We start from the raw sequence: 25,999 nt of genomic DNA, 5'->3' as shown, positions 1-25,999 counted from the left end.
TTTTTTTCCCCCGTTCTTCTTGCTACATACAACTAAAAACCTTGTACATTGTAATGTACAAAGCAAATCAGAAAAGGGAGAGAGGAAAGCAGATTAGGTAGGGACCTGAGGATTTGAGGAATGACCCAGTGGTCATTCATGATCAAAACTGAAATACAGAGAAATTTCCTGAACTTGACTGAAAAAAACTATAAAAACCTAAAGCTTATATTATCATACTTAATGATGAAAAACTTAATGGGAACAAAAATGTACATTATCACCACTGCTGTTCAGCACAGTACTGGAAGTTCCTGTCAGCACAGTAAGGCAAAAAAAAATAAAGGAAATAAAAGGCATATAGGTAAAGGCAAGGGGGGAAAAATCCCTATTTCAGATAACATGGTAGTCTATGTACAAAGCACCAAGGAATTTACAAAAATTTCCTAGAACTATGAGGTGTTTTCAGCAAGGTTGTGTGATTCAACATCAACTCAAATCAGTTAGATTTCTTTTGGTGATGGGGAAACCAAAAATTTATATATAGTACCTTTTGTGATCCTTCAACAACAACAAAAAAAAATGAAATACTTGGGTATATATCTAACAAAATATACATAGAACTTATTTGGTGAAAACTGATGATGAAAGAAATCAAAGATGACCTAAATAAATGGAGAGACATACCATGTTCATGAATTGAAAGATTCAACATATTAATGATGTCCGTTCTACCCTAATTGGTACAGTTTAACACAGTTAAACCAGCAAGATTTTTTGTGATTATAGGCGAGATTACTCTGAGCTGTGTATGGAAAGGCAGAGCAACTAGAATAGCTAAAACAATTTTGAAAATGAATATAAAGTAAGAGAGATTATTCTACCTGATATCAAGACTTACTATATAACTACAATAATCAAAACTATATCTTATTATTTATTGGAAAGAAGGACACATGGATCAATGAAACAGAATAGAGAAACCAAAAATAGCCCCACACAAATATATCCAACTGATTTTTAACAAGGGTGTGAAAACAGTTCAGTGGAGGAAGGATGGGCTTTTCAAACAAAGGTACTAGGCAATTAGACATCCATAGACAAAAATAATAAACTTGACCTAAACCTTACTACATTATACAAAAATTCATTCAGAAGGATCTCTGCTTGAAATGTAAAATGATAAAAATTTTTTACAAAAACATAGAAAATCTTTGGCACCTAGGGTTTGGTGAAGAGTTCTTAGGCATAACCCCGAAAACTTAATTCAGAAAAGATATAATTGAGAAATTAGAGTTCGTCCAAATTCAAAACATTCTGCGTGCTTCCTTTCCTTGGACATTTGCTGATTTATATAAGACTTGGGACTTAGGTCCAGCATAAAGCTACAACTAAAAAGTTTGGTGACAGATCAACTTTCATTGATTTCATGGCAGCTGCAGAAATAAAAAAATATAGTTCAGGGGTCACTGGAGAACTCAGGTATGTTAAACAATCAAATTGAAATTCTAGAACTGAAGAAAATAACCAAAAGTTAAAATCTCAGTAAGATGGGTTTAAGAGCATATTCGACACAGCAGAAGAGAAAATTGATGAATTGAAGACTGGTTATCAGAAAAATTTTAACTGAAAAATGGGGAAAAGACAATATGAGAAATAGAGAAAGTGCCTAGAGACATGTGAACCACAGTGGAGTACATACAGATAATTCACTTCCCAGGAGGAGGCAGAGAGATTAAAGCATTACTCAGTGGAAGAATCAGCATTGGAAGAATTACTTACAGAGAAATTTCCAAAACTGATGAGAGACATGATTTAAGACAGAGTCAAGGAGCTCTGCTTGCCTAAAACAAGATAAATACACAGAAAATCAAACATGAACCCATTATAGGAAAATAAAAAACTGCTGAAAAGAGAATATTGCTGAAAATAAAACAAGACAAATTTTTAAAATAGCCAAAAGAAAAATACCTTCAATGAAGAACAGTGAGACAGACTGGCTATTAAAAATTAGTATTTGCTCACTATAAAGCATGAAGAAAGGGCGGAAGTGAGAAAACATATCCAGAGTGCTGAGAGATACTAACTCTCACAATGAAGTTTACACAACAAAAATTTTCTTTTAAAAGGTAGGCAAAACTAATTTTTAGTGGGAAAACAAAGAACAGTGGCTGTTTGAGGCTCTTAGTTAATGCAGGGATGCATTGCAAATGGAAACCAGGAACCTTTTGAGGTGATGGAAGAAATGTTCTGTTCCTTGGTTGTAGTGGAGGTTTATTAAAACTCATCACATTGTATGCCTCAAACAGAAGCAGTTTACTGTTTAGAAATTACATACTAATAAATTGACTTAAAAACTGAAGGCAGATTTCTGCTTGTGGCTAAGATCAAGAAAGGAGGGACTAGATTTACCCTTCCATCTGAAACAACTTAGAAACTACACAAAACAAAGAAACAGTGATTTTTATGACATTGGACATCAGGCAATGAAAGACGGTGGTCTCTGGGAGGCGGGGCGCCCAGCTGAAGCGCAGGGGTCCCCCTGGGAGAGACTGAGATGTGAGGCCAGGGAGGCTTGGGTTCGCAGAGCGGAACACTGATAAGTGCATGCACTTGAGGAAACTACTTGAGACCAGAGTCAGAATCACCCTAAAGGTTGGGAAGGGCAAATCCTCAGTCCTCACACATAGGTGGGAGCAGGTCCCACCAGGCAGCCTGGAAAACTTCCAAGTTCACACGGCATTGGGCCAAGTCTCAGAATGGTCTTGCTGCAGCAGTGGGCAAAATTATCCTCGAATTAAACCCTGCTCTGGTACAACCTAACAGCAAGAAATGAAAGGATCAAACTGTCTCCAAAGTGAGATACAGTGAAATACTTCATAGTGACTGTTTTGAATTTCTAGATTAAGTCAGACAATTTAGATGGTTTTGTGAGAAAGGTAAGAACTGGGTTCTCTAGTGGTCTATGCCGCCCCAGTGGCCTTTCTCTGGCTGGGACACCAGGGAAGAAGAGATGCAAAGGCAGAACTTCTGGAGCAGGCTCTGAGAACTTGGTGATCCTCAGTGGTTTCCAGCGGGAGGGGACTCTGAACTCTCATTCATCCTTCCGGAAACTCAGGGCTGTGTAAGTCAGATTGCAGTCCATGTTTTGTTGGTTTGGTTTGGTTTTTTTCCTTTCCTTTCCTTTTCCTTTTCCTTTCTTTTCTTTCTCCTTTTTTTTTTTTTTTTTTTTTTTTTTTTGATGAGAGGAACAGCAGCTTTATGTTTTGTCTGTTCCCTGCTATAGAAGTCACTTTTGACGGGTGTTGAAAAACACTTTGCTTTGTTGAGATTTACCTTCATCTCAAATATAACTGTGGTCCAGAAACCAGGAAGAATAATTTTTCCCACTTTATTCTTTCTAAAAATTCTTTTAGCTATTCTAGTTCCTTTGCCTTTCCATGTGAATTTCAGAATAATCTTGTCTGTAATAACAGCAAAAATCATCCCTTTTTCAAATCATCCCTAATACAAACATTTGTTGAGTTTCCAGACACTCCCATCCATGCTCCAGGTGAATGTTTGATGTGTAAGCACGGAATTGGATAGCATGACCCTAAGATTATTTGAAGCAAGGTGAAGAGAAACCCATCCTGTTCCCAGGGTAGCTTCTGGTGCCATCAGAGCTCTATTTTGAGCATTGCATGAAAGTATTATATGTCCACATACATGAGCCCATACAGATGTATGTCTGTGTGTCTCAAAACCCCCAAACATTAGTGGTAATGCCATCTACATTTGTGCTTTTGCTTGGAATGTTCCTTATCACATTTCCATAACTCCTCCTTAATAACTTCTCATATTCTGGCAGGACACATGGTTGCTAATTGAGGATATTAGGAGCTCGAGTTCAGAGAATGCCACCTACCTTGATTTAATTGCAGTAGAAACTCAGGATGCAGTCATGTTGTCACCTTATAGGATGGAGCAGTGACATTTGGCACAGTTTCAAACCAGGGGAAATTTGACAGTCTGAGAAATTTCCTAACCCTCTTAAAAGAGCCTTCCTTTCACAACCAGAAAAAAAGTTTGTTCTCCTGTCTGTAAGTGGAGTTCTCTAGACTATGAGAAATCAGTCCAAACAAGACAGCGCACAGTCTCATTGTCCTGGGATTCTGCTTCTCCAGTGGTTTTGAGGAAGTTTCCTTACTTACCTTCTCTCCTCTGAACTCTTATTTTTCCCCTCTCTTCTTTTTTCCTAAGTGATTCCTTTTGAATGTTGCACAGTGAAATCTTAAGCCTTTATCTAAGAAGTTTTAAAAAGCCATCCACAAATCCAGTGTCACTGATGCTTTCTATTGAACAGGGTGACTTTTGTCTTACATTGTTGCATGAGAAGGCTGATCTTGGAGGCACAGAGCCAAACAGCAAGTGACTCAAAGCCCCTTCCTTTCTTTGGATTGCTTCCTCTCCATAGTTCTCCCTGCAGGGAGAGAGCAAGGGTCTGGCTATATTAAGGACTTCTTTTGTAGTAGACCAGAGCTTGCCACTACTGTCTTATTTGTTGAGACCTGATAGGGTACTCAGCTTAATTCTAACGCCAGGATGAAATCTCTACCTGTGGGATATCTGATCTAAGCATCAGCTACATTCCAATATTTGAAGCAGACGAGCTGAGATAAGGCTGAAATGTCAGTGATGTGCAATAGGTTTTACTCTGATTTGTTTTGTTTGGTTTTTCCTAAGTGTGGTATACAAAATGACTAAGTCCTAAATCTGTTTCTGTTAATAATAATTACAATGAAGCTTCAATAATGTAAGGTTGTATGCTATTTTAAAAATATTCCAATATATCAATATATCCAGTTATTTGTAAGTTTCAGACTTGGAATTTTACCTCCTACTCCCTGGAGCAGGCAGGGTAGAGTCAGTTCTGTACAGAGCTTCTGGGCAGCCCTCATGTCCATGGGTCATGTAAAGGCTGCTGAGCTACTTGTCAACTAGGTAGCATGCAGTGGCGGGGGTAAGCAGGAAAGATTTTTCTCCTGTGGCGTTTTCTGTGTTATCATTATTCAGGAACATTTGGTTTGAAAGGTTGGAAAGTGTTGTTCAGGTTCACAGTCCCTTGTGTACAATCGTAAGAGCTAGGTAGGTTTCAGAATTCAGAAATGTCCAGATTTTAGCAGGGTAATAAAATGCACGTAGCGTATAGTAATGTTCCCAGTGGGATTGGGGACAGCACCCCACATTACTATTTCTTCAGGAAAAAAATATTCACACAATGAGGAATAAATTAAAAGCACTCATGTCAGCTCATATCAAGTTTTGCTGCCAGATGTGTTTTTATCTTTCCACTTTCAAATTGTGAGTAAGGGGCTGTGGGCGTAAGCTGCAGTGATAGAAATGGAGCAGGACAGGCCTGGTTGAGGCCTGGTGATACGCAATTTAGCCGGGCCACAGGACTGACCCTTGCGATCTTGTGACTCTCCTCGCGGAGCTACCTTCTCTTCCATCCTCTTTGCTTTTCTGTCAGACAGGAGTAATGTTTGCTTTATGGGCTGTTGTAAGGATAAGCTAACATTAATAGGGACATAGTGATTGGCATATAATGAGTATGAATTAAATGTTAGCTATTAAAATTTTGCCTCGTCCCTGCCCCCGCCTTGTGTGAGATGAAGAGTCACTGAGCTGCGGTGGCGGTGCTGCTCCGGAAAGGGGCCTCCGCCGTGGGGGCGGCCCTGGTTTCACTGGAGAATTAAGAACTCAAAATTTTTATATTGAAAACTTGTTTCTTGTTAAATGACTAATCCCACCTTAAAATTTGTTTGCAAACTGATTAGACTTCTCAATGCTGAACGCATGTTTTGATTATCATTATATTTAAATCTCCTGAATGCTTCATTATAACTGTATCTGAGGAAGCAATATTTGCCATGATGAGGCCCTCTTACAGTTTCTGTCCAGTCCCTCATCTTTTAGGAAAATATCTGAAAAGGGCGTGGTTGATGATGTCAGCGCTCAAGCAGAGATATAACTGAGGTTTATAATTTAGTATATTGGAAATGGCATTACACGATGTCTTTCCAATTTTTCCAAAAAAAAAAAAAAATTGCAAGGACATTAATGAGCTTTGTAGGGCAAAACAATTTATTTTAAACTTCTGTAAAGTGAGCCTCTGCTTTTAAATTTGTAAAGGCTTTTCTTTTAAAAGGATGAGCGGGGATGGGAAGATCATTGAAAAAGAATTGTCTTTTATTGTCAAGGTGTTTTTTATAGTCTTATCTTGTACTCTGTAATCCATCAACAGAAAATCCCGTAAAGTATCATTTGTTCTAATGATGCATGATCTTCACATACAGGAGATTTTATTTTTCCGGCCTTTCCTCTTAATTCATGAAGGTTATAATTACAGATGTTTGCTCTACTATGTTGTTTAGAACAGAGATAGAAGAAGTAAAACGTGGACTTCAAAAGAATAGAGATGTTAGTTCTTTGATGGGCATGTGCTCTACAGGACTTAGTAGCACTTAAGTGAGCCAAAGTAGATCGGCCTCTGTTTATTTGTATTGCGTTGCCTGCCTTCACAGCTGAACTATCAGCAAAAAGTCGGCATCATGTACTGCAAAGCTGGACAGAGCACCGAGGAAGAGATGTACAACAATGAATCAGCTGGCCCAGCCTTTGAAGAATTCCTTCAGCTATTGGGAGAACGTGTTCGGCTCAAAGGATTTGAGAAGTATCGTGCACAGCTTGACACCAAAAGTAAGAAAAACTTAGATCTTCCTACTAGGTTTATTTTCCTCCTGCTGTGTTGATGTTCACCTGCTCAATTGCCCATAAAACCACCACCACTTGCCACCACTTGTTGCAGAAAACTTCTAGTGAGGAAGGAGAGGCAGCTGGAGAGGGAGGTATGTGGCTGCAGAATAAGTGAAGACCATAATCAAAGCATCTGGGGTTAGACTAAACAACAGTGTTGTCAGAGGTGTGGACGGAACAGAGTAGTGGGTGCAGAGTTGCTTCTGGACAGTGTGGCCTAAATCCCACTGTATTTAGCTGAATGTTAAAGTGATTAAAAACTCTAGCAGTTTAAAACCATCTGGTCATAAGCCCTAGAATTTTCAGCTTCCATTAATGCATTTCATAATCCTCATGCTTATCTCTGAGTGAGGCTTTGCATGGTTCTTCTTATTCATTTTTGTATTCTTTTACAATCTAGGAGGGCTTTGTTTGTTTATTTTATATTATTATTGTCCATTGTCAAATCTCTAAGAAAATAAGCTTCTTAGTTCAGTATTAGTTTGGCTCATAAAATGTGTTGATTAAAAGCATAGTAATGAAGCAATCTATTTACTTACTGCTCATGAGCATACAAGGTTGTCTACTCTCACTCCCCAAGTCATTAATAAAATAGTTAAGTTCACAAGTACCTGTTTTGATTAGAGTATGTCAAGAACAGCTGTGTGGCTATGTGAAGGCAATTTTAAGTTGTCTGGATGGATCTGGATATACATCTGCGACCTTTTTCTTTGAGAAGGTCTTTGGATTAGCACATCTGTATCGCAGTCTGTAGTAATCTCTCTGATTTTCCGCACAGGAAATTAAATAAGAAGTTGAGTCATGAAAACAGAAAAGCATTCATAAACTACTGCAGGGAAGAATTTCCTGTTGCCATGGTTTTGCTGTTGCCAACTTGGAAACGACATGTTAGAGAGACTATTAAACCCATAGATAGCCTAGACTCTTAAATATTATTTTAACATTCCATGCTCTGCTTGCAGCTGCACAAAATTTTAAATCTCAATTTGTCCTTTAAATTTCAATATGTCCTTAAACTCTTTTTATCCAGATATTCTGACATTTACTCTGTACAGATCATTCATGTTGTCCCAGTTTGTTGTATTATATAAATTATCATCACCACAAAGAGCTACTGAAAAGGTCTGGGAAGAGAATGTAGTAAGCACCCTGATTCTGTAAATGAATGGCCACTTCAGGAAAGATAAGATTATATATTATTTGTGTATTTACCCATTCCTAGCCACCTCTTGATGATGAAAAACAATGTGAGAAATGTATAGCAAGGCCATACCTGAGCACTGTGGCACTGAGTAAGGCCATGGATAAGCAAAAGAATCATTCTGTGGGTGTTTTGCCCCAATATTTCAATGACAGTAAAGGCTAGAGAGGGTGAGCCTGGACAGCCAGGTTTCCCGTTATATTCTACACGCAGCAGGGAAGGCTTCCTCTTCACTAACCTACTCTCCTTTAAGGCTCCTTGTGGCCTTTCAGAGCATAGCTTTGGGGACAAGTTCCTAGTTGTCTGTTCCTTCAGTGTTGCATTTCTTAAAGTGAGTGAAAATTAGGAAAGGGTTTTTATTCTAAAGCCCTGAAGAAGACACTATGTATATTTATCTCTCTTACTCCAAGCTAAATGGTCAAAAAGTAGACGGAACCCTTAGTGTCATCATTTAAACAGGTGTTAAATACCAGACCACAGAAATAGGGAACAGCCAGCCCCTGCACGCGCCAGCAGCCCCTTCCTGGCCCCTTCCTGGCCGCAGCACACGCACAGGGGAGGTGGGGCTTTGCTCCGTGCATTGTGAGGTAATAGCACTACACTTCATCTAGCTTTATTTTGTGTCAAGAAACTTTTTCTTTCAGGGTAATCCTTAAAAAGAGACAATGAACAAACATTCTTAAACAGTGAGGTCATCTACATGTGACAATGTAGAAGTCACTTAGATCTGTGGATTTGGAGTCTTCATCAAATTAAAATATTATTTGCCAATCTTCATTTCTCTATTTTTTCTGCCTCCCCCTTCCCTCTCAATCTCCAATTATAATGAGACACCACTGATTTAGTTTTTAACTGGTTTTTCTGTATGTTTTTGTTCGTATAATTCCTATTAATATATATCCAAATTCACTGTTTTTCTTTTCTTCCACGGTGTTTTAATCTGCTGTTAATCCAAGTCAGTGAAATTTTCATTTAGAATATTGTAATTTTCAGTTACATTTGATTCTCTTATATTTTCCATTTACTCCTCATTAAGTTCATATTGTCCTTTAAATCCTTGAACATACTTCCAACAGCTGCTTTTAAAGTCTTCATGAGCTGATTCCATCATCTCTGTCATTTGGAATTTTCTCCTGCCTCTGAGTTACATTTTTCTGCCTCATATGCCTGGTAGTAGACATTATAAATCTTTCACTGTAGAATGTATGGATGTGTTGAATTTTGTTCTGGTAGGCAGTTAAATTATAGAACAGCCTGATCTTCATGAATCTTATTCTTGAGCTTTATTGAAGCAGAGCTAATTTAGCTTTACCACTAAGGCATGACTTCCCTTGCACATGAATGCCTGCATACTCAGTGAGGTGTCTCTGCTGAGGCCCTCCCATGTCAACTGTGACAACTGTTTGGCTTATAGTTCTCTGGTAATGGTTCTTTCACTAATAGTTTTTCTTTGCATTACTTTGGAATTTCACTCTATAAATGTGCAGTTTAATATTCAGCCAGCATATTGTAGGGGGTCCCTATGCAGATTGTGAACCTCTTTCTCCTCTGTGGTACTGTCCTCAGCAAATACCAGCCACCACAGGCTTCCTAAACACGGGCCTATTTTGGGCTCCCTCCTCAAAGCCCTGTTCTGTGCCATTGTTCCCAAAGTGCCCCCGCCGCGGTGGAAAGCCAAGTAGAATCAGAGGGCTCACCTTTGATTCTCCTTTCTGAAGGATCACTGTGCAGTGCTACCTATTGTAAAATGTGTGAACAGTTGCTTCAGATATGTTGTCACCTTTTCTACTTACTTACAATGGGAGAGCAAGTTCTGTACTAAGTACTGTTATGGCCAGAAAGGGAAGCCCCTGATACTTTTCATAGATGCCATCTCATGTAATCTCCACAAACCCTAGGAGATATCAGTTAGCCCCCCTTTTACAAAAATTTTTTTTTTTAATTAACCAACAAGTCCATGGTTAGGCAGCTAGTAAGCATTAGGGAAAATGAACAGATCCTAGTGATACAGTTAATGAAGTACTCAGAGAAAACACAAATGTAGAATTAAGCCCAGCGAAGCCCAGAGCTCTGCCTTTTGGCTCTGTCTTCCCCTCTCTGAGCCCTTGGGCCAAAAATACCCAAGCCATCTCATGAGACCGTTCTACTTGTCCTGAACTATAACTATATTCATATTTTAGTGCTTTGTAAAGGAGAGAGAGGCCTAAGGAAGGAAGACTTGATGGAGTTACGGAACCATTCTTTTTCCCCCATTTTTTTTTTTTTTTTTTTTTACAAAGTCCATTTCCCATCTCAGAAATAAGGATTTCTAACAAATAAGCTACAAGTGTGTCAGAGGTTGGAAGAGTTCTATAATGAAGAAGTTTGCAGTAGTTTTGGTTCCTTTTCCTGTTTCCTTACTTGGATGACATAGCTTCTAGGAACTTACAGACTGAATCCTCTCACTCCGAAGTAAATACAAAAATAAACTTCCCACCAAGCAGTTTGTTATTTGAAAGCTGGAGACCACCCTTATTTTAAGCTGTGCGTGTGGATTATTATTTTGGAAATTCTTTTTTGCCTGAGGCTTATTTGTTAAGTCAGCACATAAGAGACTTAGAAGCCCTATGTTAATCATTCCTTTAAAGCCTTCATTAATTTGCTACAATATTAGTGAATGCTTGTTTCTTCTCCCATTTTTTAAGTGTGTGTTGTTAAAAAAACATTGAGATTCAGGGTCTTAGAGAAGACATTAAGACTTTTCATAAAATAAACGCTTCTTTACTTGGAATATTTAAACTTTGATAGGGAAAAGGGTGAAACTAGATCTTTAAAAGCTTTGCACATGGAAAGGGCTCCTTGGAGTCCTGGAGACTGATGAAGAAGAGGGTTCTTTTTTAACCTCCTTAACTGTGAATTGTGTTATAGTGTAAGGTCTTCTTCTTTGAGTGTTCCTGAGATGCACTTGGCAAAGAAATTAAAATATATAGAAGGCCTTATTTAAGGAAACTACACTTTTTGCCTGCACAGAATTTTAAATTCTTATCAACACATTTCTTGATCATCTTTTATGGGCTATAACATTCATATACATTATTTCACTTAATCCTCAGAACAGTGAGATTATATAGGAGCAGAGACAATGTAAAGTGGCTTGTTTGTGGTAATTTAGCAAATGATGCTACTGGCATTCAGATTCAGATCTTCTTACTTCCAAGTTGGGAACCCAGGTAAATGCAGGTATCTTGCCATGTGAGCAGTAGGTAGAAAGTGTAGTATCCTATGTATCAGCCTCGCCCCTTCTCTTGTCCTGTCCTCTCAGTATATTAGCAGTGTTGAGAAGCCTGAAGTCATCCTCTTGCACATTCACAGATTCCTGACACTGACACAGAGTATGGATTTGCCTGTCATGGCAAAGGTTAGCACAGACTCTTCTCGACCACCGTCCTCACTGAGGTTAAAGTTAACTCATCTCCTAATCATGGCTAAAGATACATGGAAAAATATTAGTAAATATGCTAGATGGAACTCAGGTGGAATTCTTGACTTTCCTGAATATTTCATTAGTGAGTAAGAGAAATGGTACCCCAGGGCAGAAGTGTGCCCCCTCACAAATCCAAGGCAGCATCCCAGAGATCAATCCCTGGCTGTGTTTCTGAGCGCTGACTCAGAGCCTGAGGCATGGATGGGAGCTCGGGGGTCTTCCGTGGGTGGTGCCCAGCAGCTACCTATTATAATGTTGCAAACTCTGGTAAGAGTCAGACCCACAACCTGTGATTTTTGTCTTGGCATTTGATGTGTTCTCCAATGGTGAGGACATGAACAAACTGAGCTTAAGGTTTCTTCATTCTATTGACTGTATTAGTCTACATTCGTTTATTTAACAAGATTACTTTTCTCCTTGTGTTCACAAATCTTTAAAACTAGGAACTTTCCAAAAGTCAATTGCGTAGGCTTGTTTTCCTTCACTTACCTTTTCTTAACTCAAACATATCCATTAGTAACCCTCAGAGAGTGGTTATATAAGAGTCTAACTAGCTTTTTCCTGATTCAGATTCATACATGTACACCTTTATCCTCCAAGTTTTGGATTAACTAAAAGCAAAAGAGTTGAGCCAAAAGAGAAGTCAAGGATGACACAGCATTGACCATCTCTGGAACTGCTCTGCAAGCTTATTAACCTGTTCATACCGTCTTCCAATAGAAATGCCTACCTAATGTGTAGGATATTTTCACTTATCTATACTTTTCAAAGCAGCTGAGAAGACTGTTCTTATCATTCCTAAATGATTCAATGTCTTCTTATCATCTAGTTTAAATATTAGAAATTTTACTTTCTACGGCTTAGCATAGAATGCTGACCTTAATAGTGGATATACACCACTTGCTAGTAGGATGACTTAGAGGCAAACCTCATGATTATCAAGATGACCCGTATGCTGCCTGAATTCACTTTTTAAGTTTGAAAGCTCCATACGAATATGAAGAATCATTATCTTCTTTTCATTCCTCTTGTACAGACATTTTTCCCTTAAAAATTGCTCAATATACTCTTCACCCAAAGAAAAAAGGATTTGTCATTTTCCTGATTGTCATTCCATTACATTTTTCATGGTTTCAGGGTTTTAAGGTTATTAAAAATATAATAACAACATTGGATGCCTTATTCTTTAGTGAATATAGCAAGATTTCATTTTCCATTCTTTCTGGTAAAGTTTAGCAATTCCATTATGTATGTAGTAATTTCAAGATTTGGGAATTCCTTTCTTCTCAGAAAGGAAAATTTCATTCTTTTGGCCCTAGTTTCATCTTTAAAGCTTTTGAAACTGTTTCCACACTGGTTTAAATTATCAGCAAAACTGGGGTTTTCTAAGGTCTCTAGAAAAAAGGCTGCTCAAGCAACATACATTACATAAAACAAGGCATGCAGAGGAGGAAGAGAAAGAACTAGAAACAAAAACAAATTATCTTCAGGGCTTTCTGACTGGAGTTTTCCTCTCTGGCAGCAATCCTCTTAGAATTAGACAGACATATGAAGCAAAATGCAATAAATGGATAGGGGCTGACCATTTTTTTCTAGTTCATTAATTTTGCTTAAAATTGACTTGAAACACATGTAAGTACATGTCAAAGCTGACACATTCACTTTAAAATTTTAAAATGTACTAATTTGTTCTAGAGGTATTTATAGCAAGGATCCTTAGCAATAGATAAGTTCTTCAGACTCATGACCTGTCTTAAATAGTTCAGTTATTTATTGTAGTAATTTGGGGGGTGTGTGTGTGATGGTAATCATTAACATTTTAGAAGATATTTTTCTTGGAGAGTTATATATGTTGGTACATATTTTTGCTATTTTTGAAAAGGAGCCTTTACTTTATTCTTCTTTTAGCTTGTTTTTAAAAGCCTTTGCACTTTATGTCAGCTTCAAAATTAAGATCCTCCAAGAAGCTCAAGATTGAAACTCAGGGCTCTAGAGCTTCTTTACAAGCGTCTGCAAGTTACCCTGCGGTCTATTCTCGGAGCAGTGCCTGAGGGGCAGTGGAGCCACTGCATTACTGGCTCCCCGGGGGTGTTTATTAAAATAGATTCCTCTACTCAGCGCTACACTTAGTGAGCAATGTTTCTGGGGGTGAGACATGGGAATTTGTCTTTTAAACTAGCTCCCGAAGAGACCGTGTGCGTGCTAAATGTTGAGACCTACTATCCTTTTGAAATTATATGCCAGAGACTTTGTCTTGTAGCATCATTCTCTAAAATTCAGTGACGTGTTTTGGTCCTCAAAATTATGGGTGAGGGAGGTTTGGGTTGATCCAGGATGAATGCGCTTCTGTTCATTTAGCAGCTTGTAAATCCTGGTCCTTCAAATCTAAAGGTAGTTCCTTTCAGTAGAGCAATTGGTAATTCTCTGGTTTCCAGGTATTTAGGGGCACATTGATTTGTTCATGATTAAGGGAGTAGAGATATTTTTCCCCCCTTAAGGAAGATGAGAGTAGATAGAACAGTCTTTAAAAATTGTTACATGTTGCTGTAATACCTATGTTATTCATTGTTACAATCATGTTAAATTTCAGTCTATTTGTTAAGAACAAAGTAGTTTTCTTGCTTGAATCAGAAATATTTGAAAAGATGTTCTTACCTTGATGTCTGTGGAAAGAAGTCAGAAATTTATAAACTTAAATGAGAAATAATTTTACATTTATTTTCCTTGACCTGTGACCTGATGGTCATGGTGCTGATTCAACACCAACAGGAGTCCCCAATTTGGGGCGTGGTGAAGAAGGAAACTTTATTCAGTGCAAACAGCTCAATTGTGATACAGCAAAGCTGTAAAAACAACATGGCTGTGGAATGGCCTTGAGGTGACCCGGCAGCGAGGCCGCCCTAGGGCAAGGTGCTTCTCTGGCTAGACAGCCCCGCCCTGTTCTGCCTGCTCGTCTCTGCGCTCGGCTGGTCCGAGAGATGTCTTCATTGTTTTGTCTTTGGTGTTTCAGCACTAGCTGGGAAAATGCAGTCTGCTGTGGAAAGGGAAGTTCCCTCCCTGAGCCAGAGGGGAGCTGACTTACAGAAGTGCCCACCCTGGTCCCTGTTTGGTCCCTCCACATGCAGATGAGAACTCCAAATCCTCACCATGTGATTGGTCCAAAAAGCACTGTCCTGACTGGTTGGAGAAGATGCCAATGGGGATATAGCTGTGTGGCTCTGTTTGGACAGGGAAAGTCTTAGTTCTGTTAGTGATCGGTTGGAAAAGATGCTAATGCACAGGGAAGGTCTCAGTTCTATTGGTTGAAATATGATTCCAGAAACTCCTTTGTAAGGGCTGGCTAGATGGCAGGAACACAGTGCAGGCCTCTCCATAAAGCATGGCTTACATGAGAGGCTGCAGGTTAGAAAGAGCTGCTAGGCTCTGTTTTCACGTTTGAGCCCAGTTAGCCATCAGGAGTCCTCCTTGGAGGGTATCTTCTCCCTCAGGGTCCACAACCCCTCAGTAAAATTCAGCATTTCCTTCAATTAAGAATGTAGGCAACAAACCACAGTAGTTAGTATAAGCTCTACCTGTTATTTTATTGTCAAAAGAAAGCACAGGTCTTTTCAGATCATATTGTAGGTTATTATAGATATCTTAAAAAACTGCAGCACTACAAATTTATAATAGTTATTAGACCAGCTGCTAAAACTTGTTAAATAAATCTTTTGTTATTGTATCTTATTTTAAAATTATTTTGATACCTGAATTTTCAATATAATTGATTTGTTTAAACCTTACGTATTTTATTTTATGCATTTATAAATATTATTCTGAGCTTCACTAGACTGCCAAAGAGAATCAAGGTACAGAAAAATGAGTGAGAACACCTATTCTCGATCTTGTCTTGGATCTTTTCATCATAAACTATCTCCTTTGTTTTGGGATAGTTCTTTTATGTTAACTATTTTCCCTATTCTTATAATCATGTTATCATTCTTGTATTATTTTATTATTATAATTATTATTTTTACTGTAGCTGACTCCACTGGAACCCATTCTCTCTATACAACATACAAAGACTATGAAATTATGTTCCATGTTTCTACCATGCTGCCATACACACCCAACAACAAGCAACAGGTAAGAGATCCTTGTGTTATTGTGTTTCTTCACCCTTGTTTTATTTCCCCCAGAAGCCTAAGTGGCAAGTTTGTAAAATCTTAAACCAGAATTTAATGTTGCACCTGCCATAGCAGCAGGAAACTTTTTACATTGTGGAAGTAAGAAACAGCAAATGAGCTGAAAACAAAATGAAGAGACACAAATTCTAGGTTAACAGCCAGCTGGATAGCTTTGTGAATTAATCGCTTGCTTTTCACCCACGGAGATTGAGTTTTTTATGAAATCTGAAGAGAACAAGTTGAAATCACGGTGATTAGATGACTCTGCAGGGTTGCAAAGAACGTATATGAGTGGGTGAAGTTTCATCTCAAGAGGCCCCTGTACAGAGCAGGAAAGTATTGATGTTTCATTTCCTATTGCAAAGGAGGTTTGGTACACTAATGCGGAGAAAAAGTAGAGTAAGTGGCAGTGGGATCTCAGAAAAATTTTTTCTTGAAATGTTTGTCAGGAAATAGCAAAGGACATAAATAACAATTGCATTTATGCATATCATACACAGTTTCTTTATAAAACATGTAAAAGCACAATGCCTATTATTCAATTGTAGCCACTGCAGTGTGGAAACTAAGAAGTGTCAGATTGTTACAGAGCAAAATGGAAACTGGCAGTAAGTATTGTTTTAGGGTATATGGTAGTTGTTTTTAAAAAAAGATTTCAAAATAAATGATACCAAACTGAAATTTAAAAGAACCAGAGTTACTGTCCTTTCAACAACTATTATAAACACAAGGAGTCCAATATTACTTCTGACCTTAAAATGGGTATGGATTTTGTTATTGTCAGTTTTTGTACTGACAGAATACGGGCCTGCTGCAGAATGAATCACAGCCACTTTCATAAAATTTAACCAAACACAGATCTCATCTAACACTTTGTCACTTTTTGTTTGATTAAATCACAAATCTGGGTAATAAAGTTTTGCCTGTTATGATTACCAAAGTAATCAAAAATAGGAAGCAAAACAGTGAATCAGCTATAACTCTGAAATAAGCCAATTTTAAGATAAATTCTCTGATCTGAGTTTGTTGACAATTTGTTTTATGCAAATTCCAAGTTTCAGATTTCTCTGAGAGGAAAAACATCATGCTAAGAAAAATGTGCTAAACTTATTCTGACCAGTCAGTAGACAAAAGATTTAGTAACATTGACAAATGATCTTTAAAGAGGAGATAAAGTCTTTCTCTACCTGATTATTAACAAGATTCAATTAATGGTTTATTCTAACTACATGAGTTGAAACGCTAAGCAGAGTGAGTTGGCATTTAAATGGGCAGCTACTTAAATTATTTAATTTTGAAGTCCAATCAAGGGAAAATATCATCTTCCTAAATTAGAATGAAAGCATAATTGGTATTGTTACATATTAACAAATTTTAGCAACAGGGGAAAATTGGGACAACTGTAATAGAACAATAATAAAAAAAGAAATTTTCATTTTCTAGCTAAAGAAATTACTTCCTCTATAGAGATTACTTTATGCTTGCGGGGAAAACCAGAGAGAATGCATCTTTTACAATCTTTCTGTACCCTGACTGGTGTGGCTCAGTAGGTTGGGCATCGTCCCACAAAGTGAAAGGCTGCTGGTTAAATTCCCAGGCAGGGCAACATGCCCAGGTTGCAGGTTCAGCCCCTGGTTGCGGTGCGTGCTGGAGGCAACCTATCGATGTTGCTCTGTCACATCGGTGTTTCTCTCCCTCTCTCCCTCCCTTCCCTTCTCTTTAAAAATAAATAGAATCTTTTCTAAAAAATCTTTTTGTAAGAATTTGTTTATAAATATTTTCATTTATTTAATGTGAGATGGATAGATTTATTTCTACTTGGGTCCTTTATTAAGACATTACTAATACATATCAAGCTATAGTTTGAAGAAAGAACCTATCAAATAGACAATGACATCATGTAGCCAGGAATGACATAATGCAGAGACAAATTGTATGTGCTTTTGGTATGTATGTGATCCTGAGTGGATTAATAATCTTTAATAATGAGTATATTCTGTGTAGCAATCAATACAGACTAGCCTTTATTTCAGTAACATCTGATAATATGTCATGTGTAGAAATGAAGTAAATGGCCTGAACAGAGGTTAATTTGGGATTCTTTAAAATTCCTAAGGTTAAAAGTACATTTTCTGAACATTCTAACTCCCAATTCTCAACCCTAATCTAAAAGGCCATTGTTTCTCTCAGCTGGCAGCCAATACTAGATCATTGATTTTACTGGTATGTAGTTTATGTAAGTTAGAGTCACTGGAGAATTTTTTTAAAGTTTTATAAATGAATGGGGAAAAGTAGGGGAAGGGTCAAATTAAGAACATGTATAAAGAACCCCTGGACAAAGCCAAAGTGGGGAAGGACTGAGGGTGGGAGGTGGGGGTGGGTGGGGCGGGGGAAAGTGGTGGCGGGAAAATGGAGACAAATGTATTTGAACAATTAAAAAAAAAAACTTAAAAAAATAAAAAATTTGGTTCCTCATTTAAAAACAAGTTTTATAAGTTCAGGCTTGTGTCTAATGGTGGATAGTTTATATAAATGTCATGTTATTTTCCTTCTTATAAAAGCCTCAGTGTAATAAACACGAGAAATACAAAATTCATTTATTTTTTCTTCATAATATTAAACTATCTAGTAAATGCCTCCTGAAAAGGCATTGGTCTAGAACGATCTGGGTGCCTGAATTTGAAAGCCAACTTTCCTAAACAGCATTTAATGTTGGACATTAGGTGGTCTTAAGTAGCTTTCACTATAATTAAAGATGCTGTTTAAACTTGAATTTTAACCTGTTTTTAAATTGTTACAACATTCTGGAATATTACTAATTTCTACTTTCCCAGTTTATGACACAAAAAGATATCAGAAAACACCTTTGCCATGTTTCTTCAAATGGAGCTAATTAAAGCAGAACATAAATTGTGTTGTAATTACTTCAGCCATTCTCATCTCTAAAAAAATTTTCCCTATGGCAAGTTCCTTTCTTATATGAAAATGGAACGAAACTGTTGTTATGGAAACTAAGGAGTCAGAGACACTGGGACTTGGAATAATATGCCAGATATTGGATAGATGTATTTGAATCAGCTATGTATGTTATGTAAATTTCAGAATATTCTTTTCCACATTCTTCCTTGGTTGGAATGAAAAGGCGGGCTAAATATTGACAGTAACCGTGTAGATTACGTACCTTAATATGCACTGATTAATAATGAATGTTTTAAATACTGTTACATTAGAGAACTGAGGAGGAAAAAGCAAAACATTATTTATATTTGCTTATTTTTTTCTTTTAGCTCCTACGGAAGCGGCATATTGGAAATGATATCGTAACAATTGTTTTCCAAGAGCCTGGAGCACAGCCATTCAGCCCAAAAAACATTCGATCCCACTTTCAGCACGTTTTCGTCATCGTCCGGGTTCACAACCCCTGCACGGACAGTGTCTGTTACAGGTATGGGTGCTGCCACAGTGGCCCGGTGGGCACCGGCTGGGCACACAGGCGGGCCCGTCCAGCTCTGCTTTTCTAATGGGCAATAGGAAGTCTCTTACTACTTATTTTTGTCTTTACACTGTGCGTGCTGATGGTTTATTCACATGGTGACGTAACCTGATGGCAGTGACATTACCCAGACATGTTGGTTAGACACCTGCCGTTTCCATTCGCACCTCCTCCTTAGGTGGGATCCTTCATCTGTGCCATCTGGTCACCAACTAATTACTCATACTGCTAATTGTATTTTGCTTTTGGCATGGCAAGAACAGAGAAGACTGATCTTAACAAGTAGGGATGAGAAGGTGGTTTTTTTCTTTTTTATTATTATTATTTATTACTAAACATTCAAAGAGCCTAAACCCTTGCTGAGGACTGATTCACTCTAAGATTTCTGGTTGCAATGTTAGAGGCATTTCTTTGCTTTATTAAGCATTTGGTGGAATTGTTTCAATGTCCCTCGTTGACCTAGTCTCACGAGTCTCAGAATTCAGGCATCTATCTGCAGAGAGGCCTTTGTGCAAAAATACTGGAGGGGTTTGGTGTCGAGTAAGATGCTGGGTTGATAGGGGGTAGTACCAAAGAAAGACTTGAAAGCATATTCTAGCCTTTGTAAGATGTTCCTAATATGAATCTATCCTTTCAAAATATGAAATTTTATGAGATCAGTCCCTAAAATTTGGAAGATGGGGCTTTGTTAATTTTGAATATGTATTTTTTAATTATATAGCCACCTCTGCAGAAAGTGGCCTACACAGACTGGTAATTGGATTGTTGTGAGATCCACAACTGTCTAATTCTACATGTAATGCAAGTTAATTATAGGCATAGAGTGAGCAAGTTCAAGGAACAAAACAAATAAAGGTTATTATTTTAGACTACTGCTGGCTGTCACTGCCCTTGGATATTCCATAATAACTGCATATGTTGAGATCTTATTATAAGCCCTGAGCTATTCTAGGCACTTTACATGTGTTCCCTCATTTAAAACACCTATGATGTAGGTACTGTTTCCATCCCCTTTTTCAGGTGAGGAAAATTAAGCATGTGGGGAGAGGTAACTTGTCTGAGGTCAGCTGGTACTGGGCGGAGCTGAGGTTCACATGCACTGAGTCTGACTCTAGAGCCCAGCCTCCTAGTGCCTCACTCAGATGCCATGGGAAGCAGGGGTCTTTGCTGCCCCTGCTGCTGACATACCAGCTAAGTCTGTGGTTTCCTAGGCTTAGGGGTGAAAACATAAACAGAGGAGACCTGGATCTGAAGCCTCTTCTCAAGAATATGGCCTCTGAAAGCTGCTTTAGTTAGGTGTGGAATGAAAAAATAAATGTAGGACATTTGACGATAATTGAGATGGATAACCGTTTGCAGTTAGAAAATTCCTCAAGCCATTGTAACATGCGACCTGTATTGTGTTCCTGCAAAGGATTCCATGCTATTTTGTATATAGAAAGCTAAACCTTTGTGAATGGTCACTAGAAGTTTGGGAATACAGGAACCTATGTAGCTCCCTTTAAGGAGGGATTCTTCTTCAAAAAGCCTTTGTATCCACTAGAAATATAATGCAACTGCATTATATAATGCAATATAATATATATATAATTATATATTTGTTAATAGCCATGCTTTTTAAAGTAACAAGAAATAGCCCTGGCTGGTGTGACTCAGTGGATTGAGTGCTTGTTTGAAAACCAAGGGTTGCCAGTTCGATTCCCAGTCAGGGCACATGCCTGGGTTGCAGGCCAGGTCCCCAGTAGAGGGCGTGCAAGAGGCAACCACACATTGATGTTTCTTTCCCTCTGGTTCTCCCTCCCTTCCCCTCTCTCTAAAAATAAATAAATAAAATATTTTTAAAAAATAAAGTAACAAGAAATAGGTAAAATTTTAATGATATGTTTTTGACCCACTAATATATTTTATTTACCTGCTAATACCTGAATATTATTTCAACAAGTAATTTTTTAATTTTAAAGTTATCGAGATACTTAAGTTTTTGGACTAAGACTATGAAATCTAGGATGCATTTTAGACTTACTGCTCACTCAGTTTTTATTGGGAATAATCTGGATTTAGATTTCTTAAAATTTTCAGTTGGAAAAGTAGATTCACATACTCATATTTTTCTAAGCATGCTTTTAAAAAACCTCTTTACAGAACTGAATCGAGTGTCAACTTTTAAAATTTAATATACTTTAATATTCCTTAGTCCCACTAGCCACATTTGGAGTGCTCAGTAGCCACATGGGGCCAGTGCTAGTCTCCACAGAAGGATAAGGAGGAAAGTTCTCTCCACCTTCTTCACCACTTGGCTGGAGGAGGAGGTGACACCTGTTTTTTCAAGCCTGCACCCCTCCCCCCCACCCAGCCCTAGCAATCATGATTTTTGCTGTCTTCTTTTCACTTTTAATGTGTTGCCTGGAGAGCCCATCTCCTTAACCCCGATGCTGGGAGCCCCTGCAGGGGGACCCCAAACACTCTGCTCAAAGCCACACAGGCAGTCTCAGTCTCCTAGTTGCCAAGCTTGTTTGGAGACACAGTTCACTGCTTAGAAACTGAACTTTGCCCTTTTGTAAATCGAAGCCAGCATAATCAGTTTGTAACTTCACTGAAGGAATCACAAGCAACTAAAATAGTGATCTTTTCCTGTTGTAAACGTAAGGTGCATTAATTTTTTCAGTCCTTCTCCAACTGAGGTAGGCAAGTTTCCCCGGTGCGCGAGGTGAGGTCAGAGAGGTTCAGTGGCCCAGAAGAAGGAGGGAACCTCTCTCGTGGTCTTTAATGCTTGGGAGAAAGGGTGTGAATGGGTTTATTTTCTCATGAAAAGTACAATATTATGAAGTAGAATGGAAAATTTGTATCGATTTTAAGATAAAACATGGGTCTTCAAAGAGTTTTTATACCTGTGAGTTTTCTCATAGCTGAGCCACTCCCCAAACTCCTAGGGATAAACTCCTAGGGAATGTATGGACCCCTTTCATTAGGAGTACTTTGGTTGAAGAGTTTAACGATGGACTTACTTATACTAATTTTTGTTAATTTTACTTATACTAATATTTAATTTCATTAAATCTTTTAATTTAAATTTTATTTAAATTTATGTGAATATCCCTAAGTGATGTAGAGTAATTGAAATGCTCTTTATCATTTAAAACCTCTTGTTCCCCACTCTCCCCACTGTGAGAGTTTATTTACTGACATCTACCCAGTGCCTGCACTGTAGAAAGTGCGAAAGTTGTTTTCTCGAAGGAGCTTCTTGCTATAATTGTGCAGAGATGTGTGGGATCTGTATAGACGTAAGTCATAAGAAACGTTTCATGAGAAAATGGGAGTTGGTGTGTGTTTCAAAGCACAGATGGATGGAATTCAGTGGGGAAAACAAATAATTCTAGAAGAGTCCAGCGGAATATATGGAAGTGTAGCCACAGGAAGGTAGAAAGTAGAGTAAGAAGACTACTACTGTATGAAAGCTTACTAGCCAGTAGAGACTCTTAGAATTCTAGGGCATCAAATAACACTGTACAATATAAACAAAGTTTTAGGAAAATTTATCCAATGTAACCATACAAGGTAATTTCAAAAAGACAAATTTAGAACTTGTTGTTGTTATTCATTTATTTGTCACCATTTCTTGACAGACCTTGTCATATATGTGTTAGGCACTATTCAAGGCCCTGGGATGCAACAAGGGAACCAAGAGAGAAAATCCTTATGGTAGATATGGAAATGAGGCCCTGGAACGGGTGTTTCCTCTCCCTGGAAAGTTTCTGTAGGAAAAACTGACTAATTCATACGAATTACAGCGGCCAGCTAACCTTGAGTAGTAGAGCCAAGAACTAAGAAATTAATCACTAAGCCTGTGTACTAAAGCTTATGCCCATCTCTGATAAGACAGCCCTCCAGTCTCTATTGTTTGTTTTTTGTGTGATTACAATGAGCTTAATTGTCTGGTCCCAGTTGATGGAGCAGGTTAGATGCAACGAATCAAAAAGATAAAGAAGCTGTTTAGTGGCATAAAGGATATACTGAAAACATCGGTAAGTGATTACTGATAAGGGGGATGCAGAAAAACTATTCATATCAAAAATACAAATTTAATAAGCACTGCAATCTGGGGTCATTTGGTTTGAGAACAACCAACCAAATATACTTCACTCACACCTGAGGGCCTCACTGTGCAAAAACAGTGCAAAATTATTGTTCACCATTTTTTGACAACTAATGAATTAATGGATATAGGCATTAATCATGAAAGGCTGCTGCAAATATCACCAAAAGAGACCAATGTAACTTAATGGGAGAACGCAACCCATGAATTAATTAGTCCTGTCCCCACCCCATCCCCCACCTAAAACAAAATTGAATCAGAATATGATCAAACCTTTAGAGAAGCCAATTTAAGGGAAATACAAAAGACAGAGCAGGTTTGTATTCAGCAAAATTCACACTCCAGACAGCTCTGTGTGACAAACAGCCTAATTTTGTCGATAAATAAATTACAAGAAAAACAACGTGAGAGAGGTGGAGTGGAATAAACAGAATATAAATTTTTTTAAAGATAGAATTAATTGCAATGTGTTGGCCTTATTTGGCACGAATTGAGACAAAAAAGCTATTAATAAATCGTACAATGTTTTAATTGAAAATTGGAACATTGACTTGCTATTTGATGAAATTAAAGAATTACTAATTTTAGAACTAGTATAGTAATGTGTTTATAATAATGACTCTGAGCCTTTGAAATAAATGTTACATTATGGTCAGTAACTATGTTTAGCGAGGTAGAAATATGTGTTGTTCCTCTCGGAAAGATTTCCGTATCCAGTGGTTAAAATGTAATACATGCTGAAAGGAGTTAGTATGATGTAGCCCAAAAAGCACTTGGAATCAGACCAGATTGTTAAACCTCTCAGATCTTAAATTTCCCTTCCTGTGCAGTGGAAGGTTGCTTGACATCTTAAAATCTCATAAGTAAAGTATCTCATGGAGGCAGGGAGTGTGCTGCATGCACTTTAAATGCCCATACACTTTTTCTTTTCTTCTTTTGAATAAAAATAAATAAATATGCAAGCTTCAACTAGCAGGAGAAATCAAAGTGGGTCAAGTGGTGGAAATTTCTTTCAGAATGTCTATTCCAAGCCATGAATAATTAGCATTCCTATTGTCCAATGTAGCTGAACTTCCTCAGACAAAGATCTGAACACATCACTCTACATGCATACCTAACCCCCTTAGGGAAAAGTTCAGACTGCCGGTCTAGCCTCCCCTGTCTCAGCCTCCACTGGCACCTCAGCCAGTCCTCTCCTCACCCTCTTTCTCATCCTTGAGACATGTGGAGCTACTGACAGCTCCCAGAACACACCGTACTCTGCCCCTCCTCTTTGCACGTGCTGCTGTCTGGGCAGGACTGCTCTCCTCACACACCCTCCTTCCTCCGGTGAATTACTGCTTTTCTTTTTTTCTGGAAGGCTCCCCTCACCTCCCAGGGCTAGCTGAAGTGCTTTTCCTAAGCGTTTCCAGTAGCACCTTGCACCTCCGCAGGGGAGCATGCAAACCACTGGCTATAGCCCCCACCAGCCTTTGAGCTTCTGGAGCCTGTGGCACCTCATCATTGATCCCCAACAGCAGCACGGTGCCTCGTGTGTAGCTGGTGTTGAGTGAATGATGGTGAATGAATGCTATGAGAAGGCAAGAGCCCCCAGGCAGGGAATGGGGGGCACACGTTCATTTTGCCACCGGTCTTTTCTCTCCTTCCCCCTGCTCTGCTTTCTTAAAAAGCTGGAAACCTGATCCAGGCTCCAAGAAAAGGAAATTTCCCTCTACAGTTGTGATGCTAAATCCCCTTCCTTTTAAATTTTTTGGGGGGATGGGAATTGTTTATTGCTGTTCTATGGTGTTTCAAAAGTTCAGGTGTCTTATCACTTTTTTCCATTGAGACTTATGTTCAGATGTGTCTGTAACATTCCCATGTATTAACTGGAAATTGGCTCTGGGTATCGAGAATTGCTACTTCATCCAAAGTGTTTGGATGAAGCAAATGTTACAGGGTCCAGGCCCATTAGAAACAGCCTAAGGGTGATCTCTTTGGCCTTGTGACTTTTATGGATGGTCCATTTTGCAAGTACCTCAAGACTGGGAGGTTTAAAAATGTTCTTTCAGGGAAAATAAGTGTGGCCTTGTCATAGAGCAGGCTGTTGACTGTCCAGAAGCTCAAATTCCAATCCTGGCTCTAACAAGCTCTGGGCAAATCATTTTACTTCTCTGAGTCTGTTTCCTGGAGAAATGAAGAATTTGTACCAGCTGTTCAAATGCAGGTTCAAGGATATATCAGATGAGTAAGACACAGAACACCTTCCTGGTCCCTCAGTCGTACTCCAAGATTTTGGACACAGAACATATTTTGTGTTAAAAGGAACACAAATATTCTTCAATAGAATGCAAAATCACGATGAATTTTAAGATGAAACTCAAGATTTTATTGGCATAGTTTGAGGAACATTGAATTCTCCAAGTTTCCTTTCCTTCTAGTGCTCACTTTCCATAACTGTTTTAGCCTCTGAACTTCTGTCTGTCTGTCTGTCCGTCCTCCAGATAACCCTCTTTAGTAGAACATCCTAACCCTCAATGATTCCGGGTAAATAAGGCATGGCTGTGATTTTAAAGAATGTATGATTTCTAAGGAGATACAATATTGCACGCACAACAAACATGAGAATGCCAAGCAGAAGCCCTTTGGAATCTGCTTTTTAAAATAGCAAGAACAATGTAAAATTAATACATTTTAAGTACCTATATATAGCAAGCTGGAATTCTAGAAACATTTCTTATACAGACAAAAATACTCTTTCTACTTAGCTTTAGGCAGCCTTATTATCAAGCATTCAGAATTTGTGGCATATAACTCAACAGGCTTT

The 25,999-nt window shown here is 38.3% G+C and overlaps 1 protein-coding gene across 1 annotated transcript in view; it reads left to right on the top strand.

Moving 5' to 3' along the window:
• The window catches only part of SIPA1L1 (signal induced proliferation associated 1 like 1), a 312,113-nt gene that overhangs the window by 218,451 nt on the left and 67,663 nt on the right, over positions 1-25,999 (top strand). Inside the window, exons 8-10 of the mRNA XM_054567334.1 lie at positions 6,546-6,720; positions 15,463-15,566; positions 18,895-19,052. Coding sequence (XP_054423309.1) covers positions 6,546-6,720; positions 15,463-15,566; positions 18,895-19,052 — 437 coding nt within the window. The remainder of the gene's footprint in view (positions 1-6,545; positions 6,721-15,462; positions 15,567-18,894; positions 19,053-25,999) is intronic.

This window comes from Pteronotus mesoamericanus, unplaced genomic scaffold (assembly GCF_021234165.1).
Source record: "Pteronotus mesoamericanus isolate MK-2021 breed Mesoamerican mustached bat unplaced genomic scaffold, CSHL_Meso_final contig_182, whole genome shotgun sequence".
NCBI lineage: Eukaryota > Metazoa > Chordata > Mammalia > Chiroptera > Mormoopidae > Pteronotus > Pteronotus mesoamericanus.
This window is presented reverse-complemented; position numbering and strand designations above follow the sequence as displayed.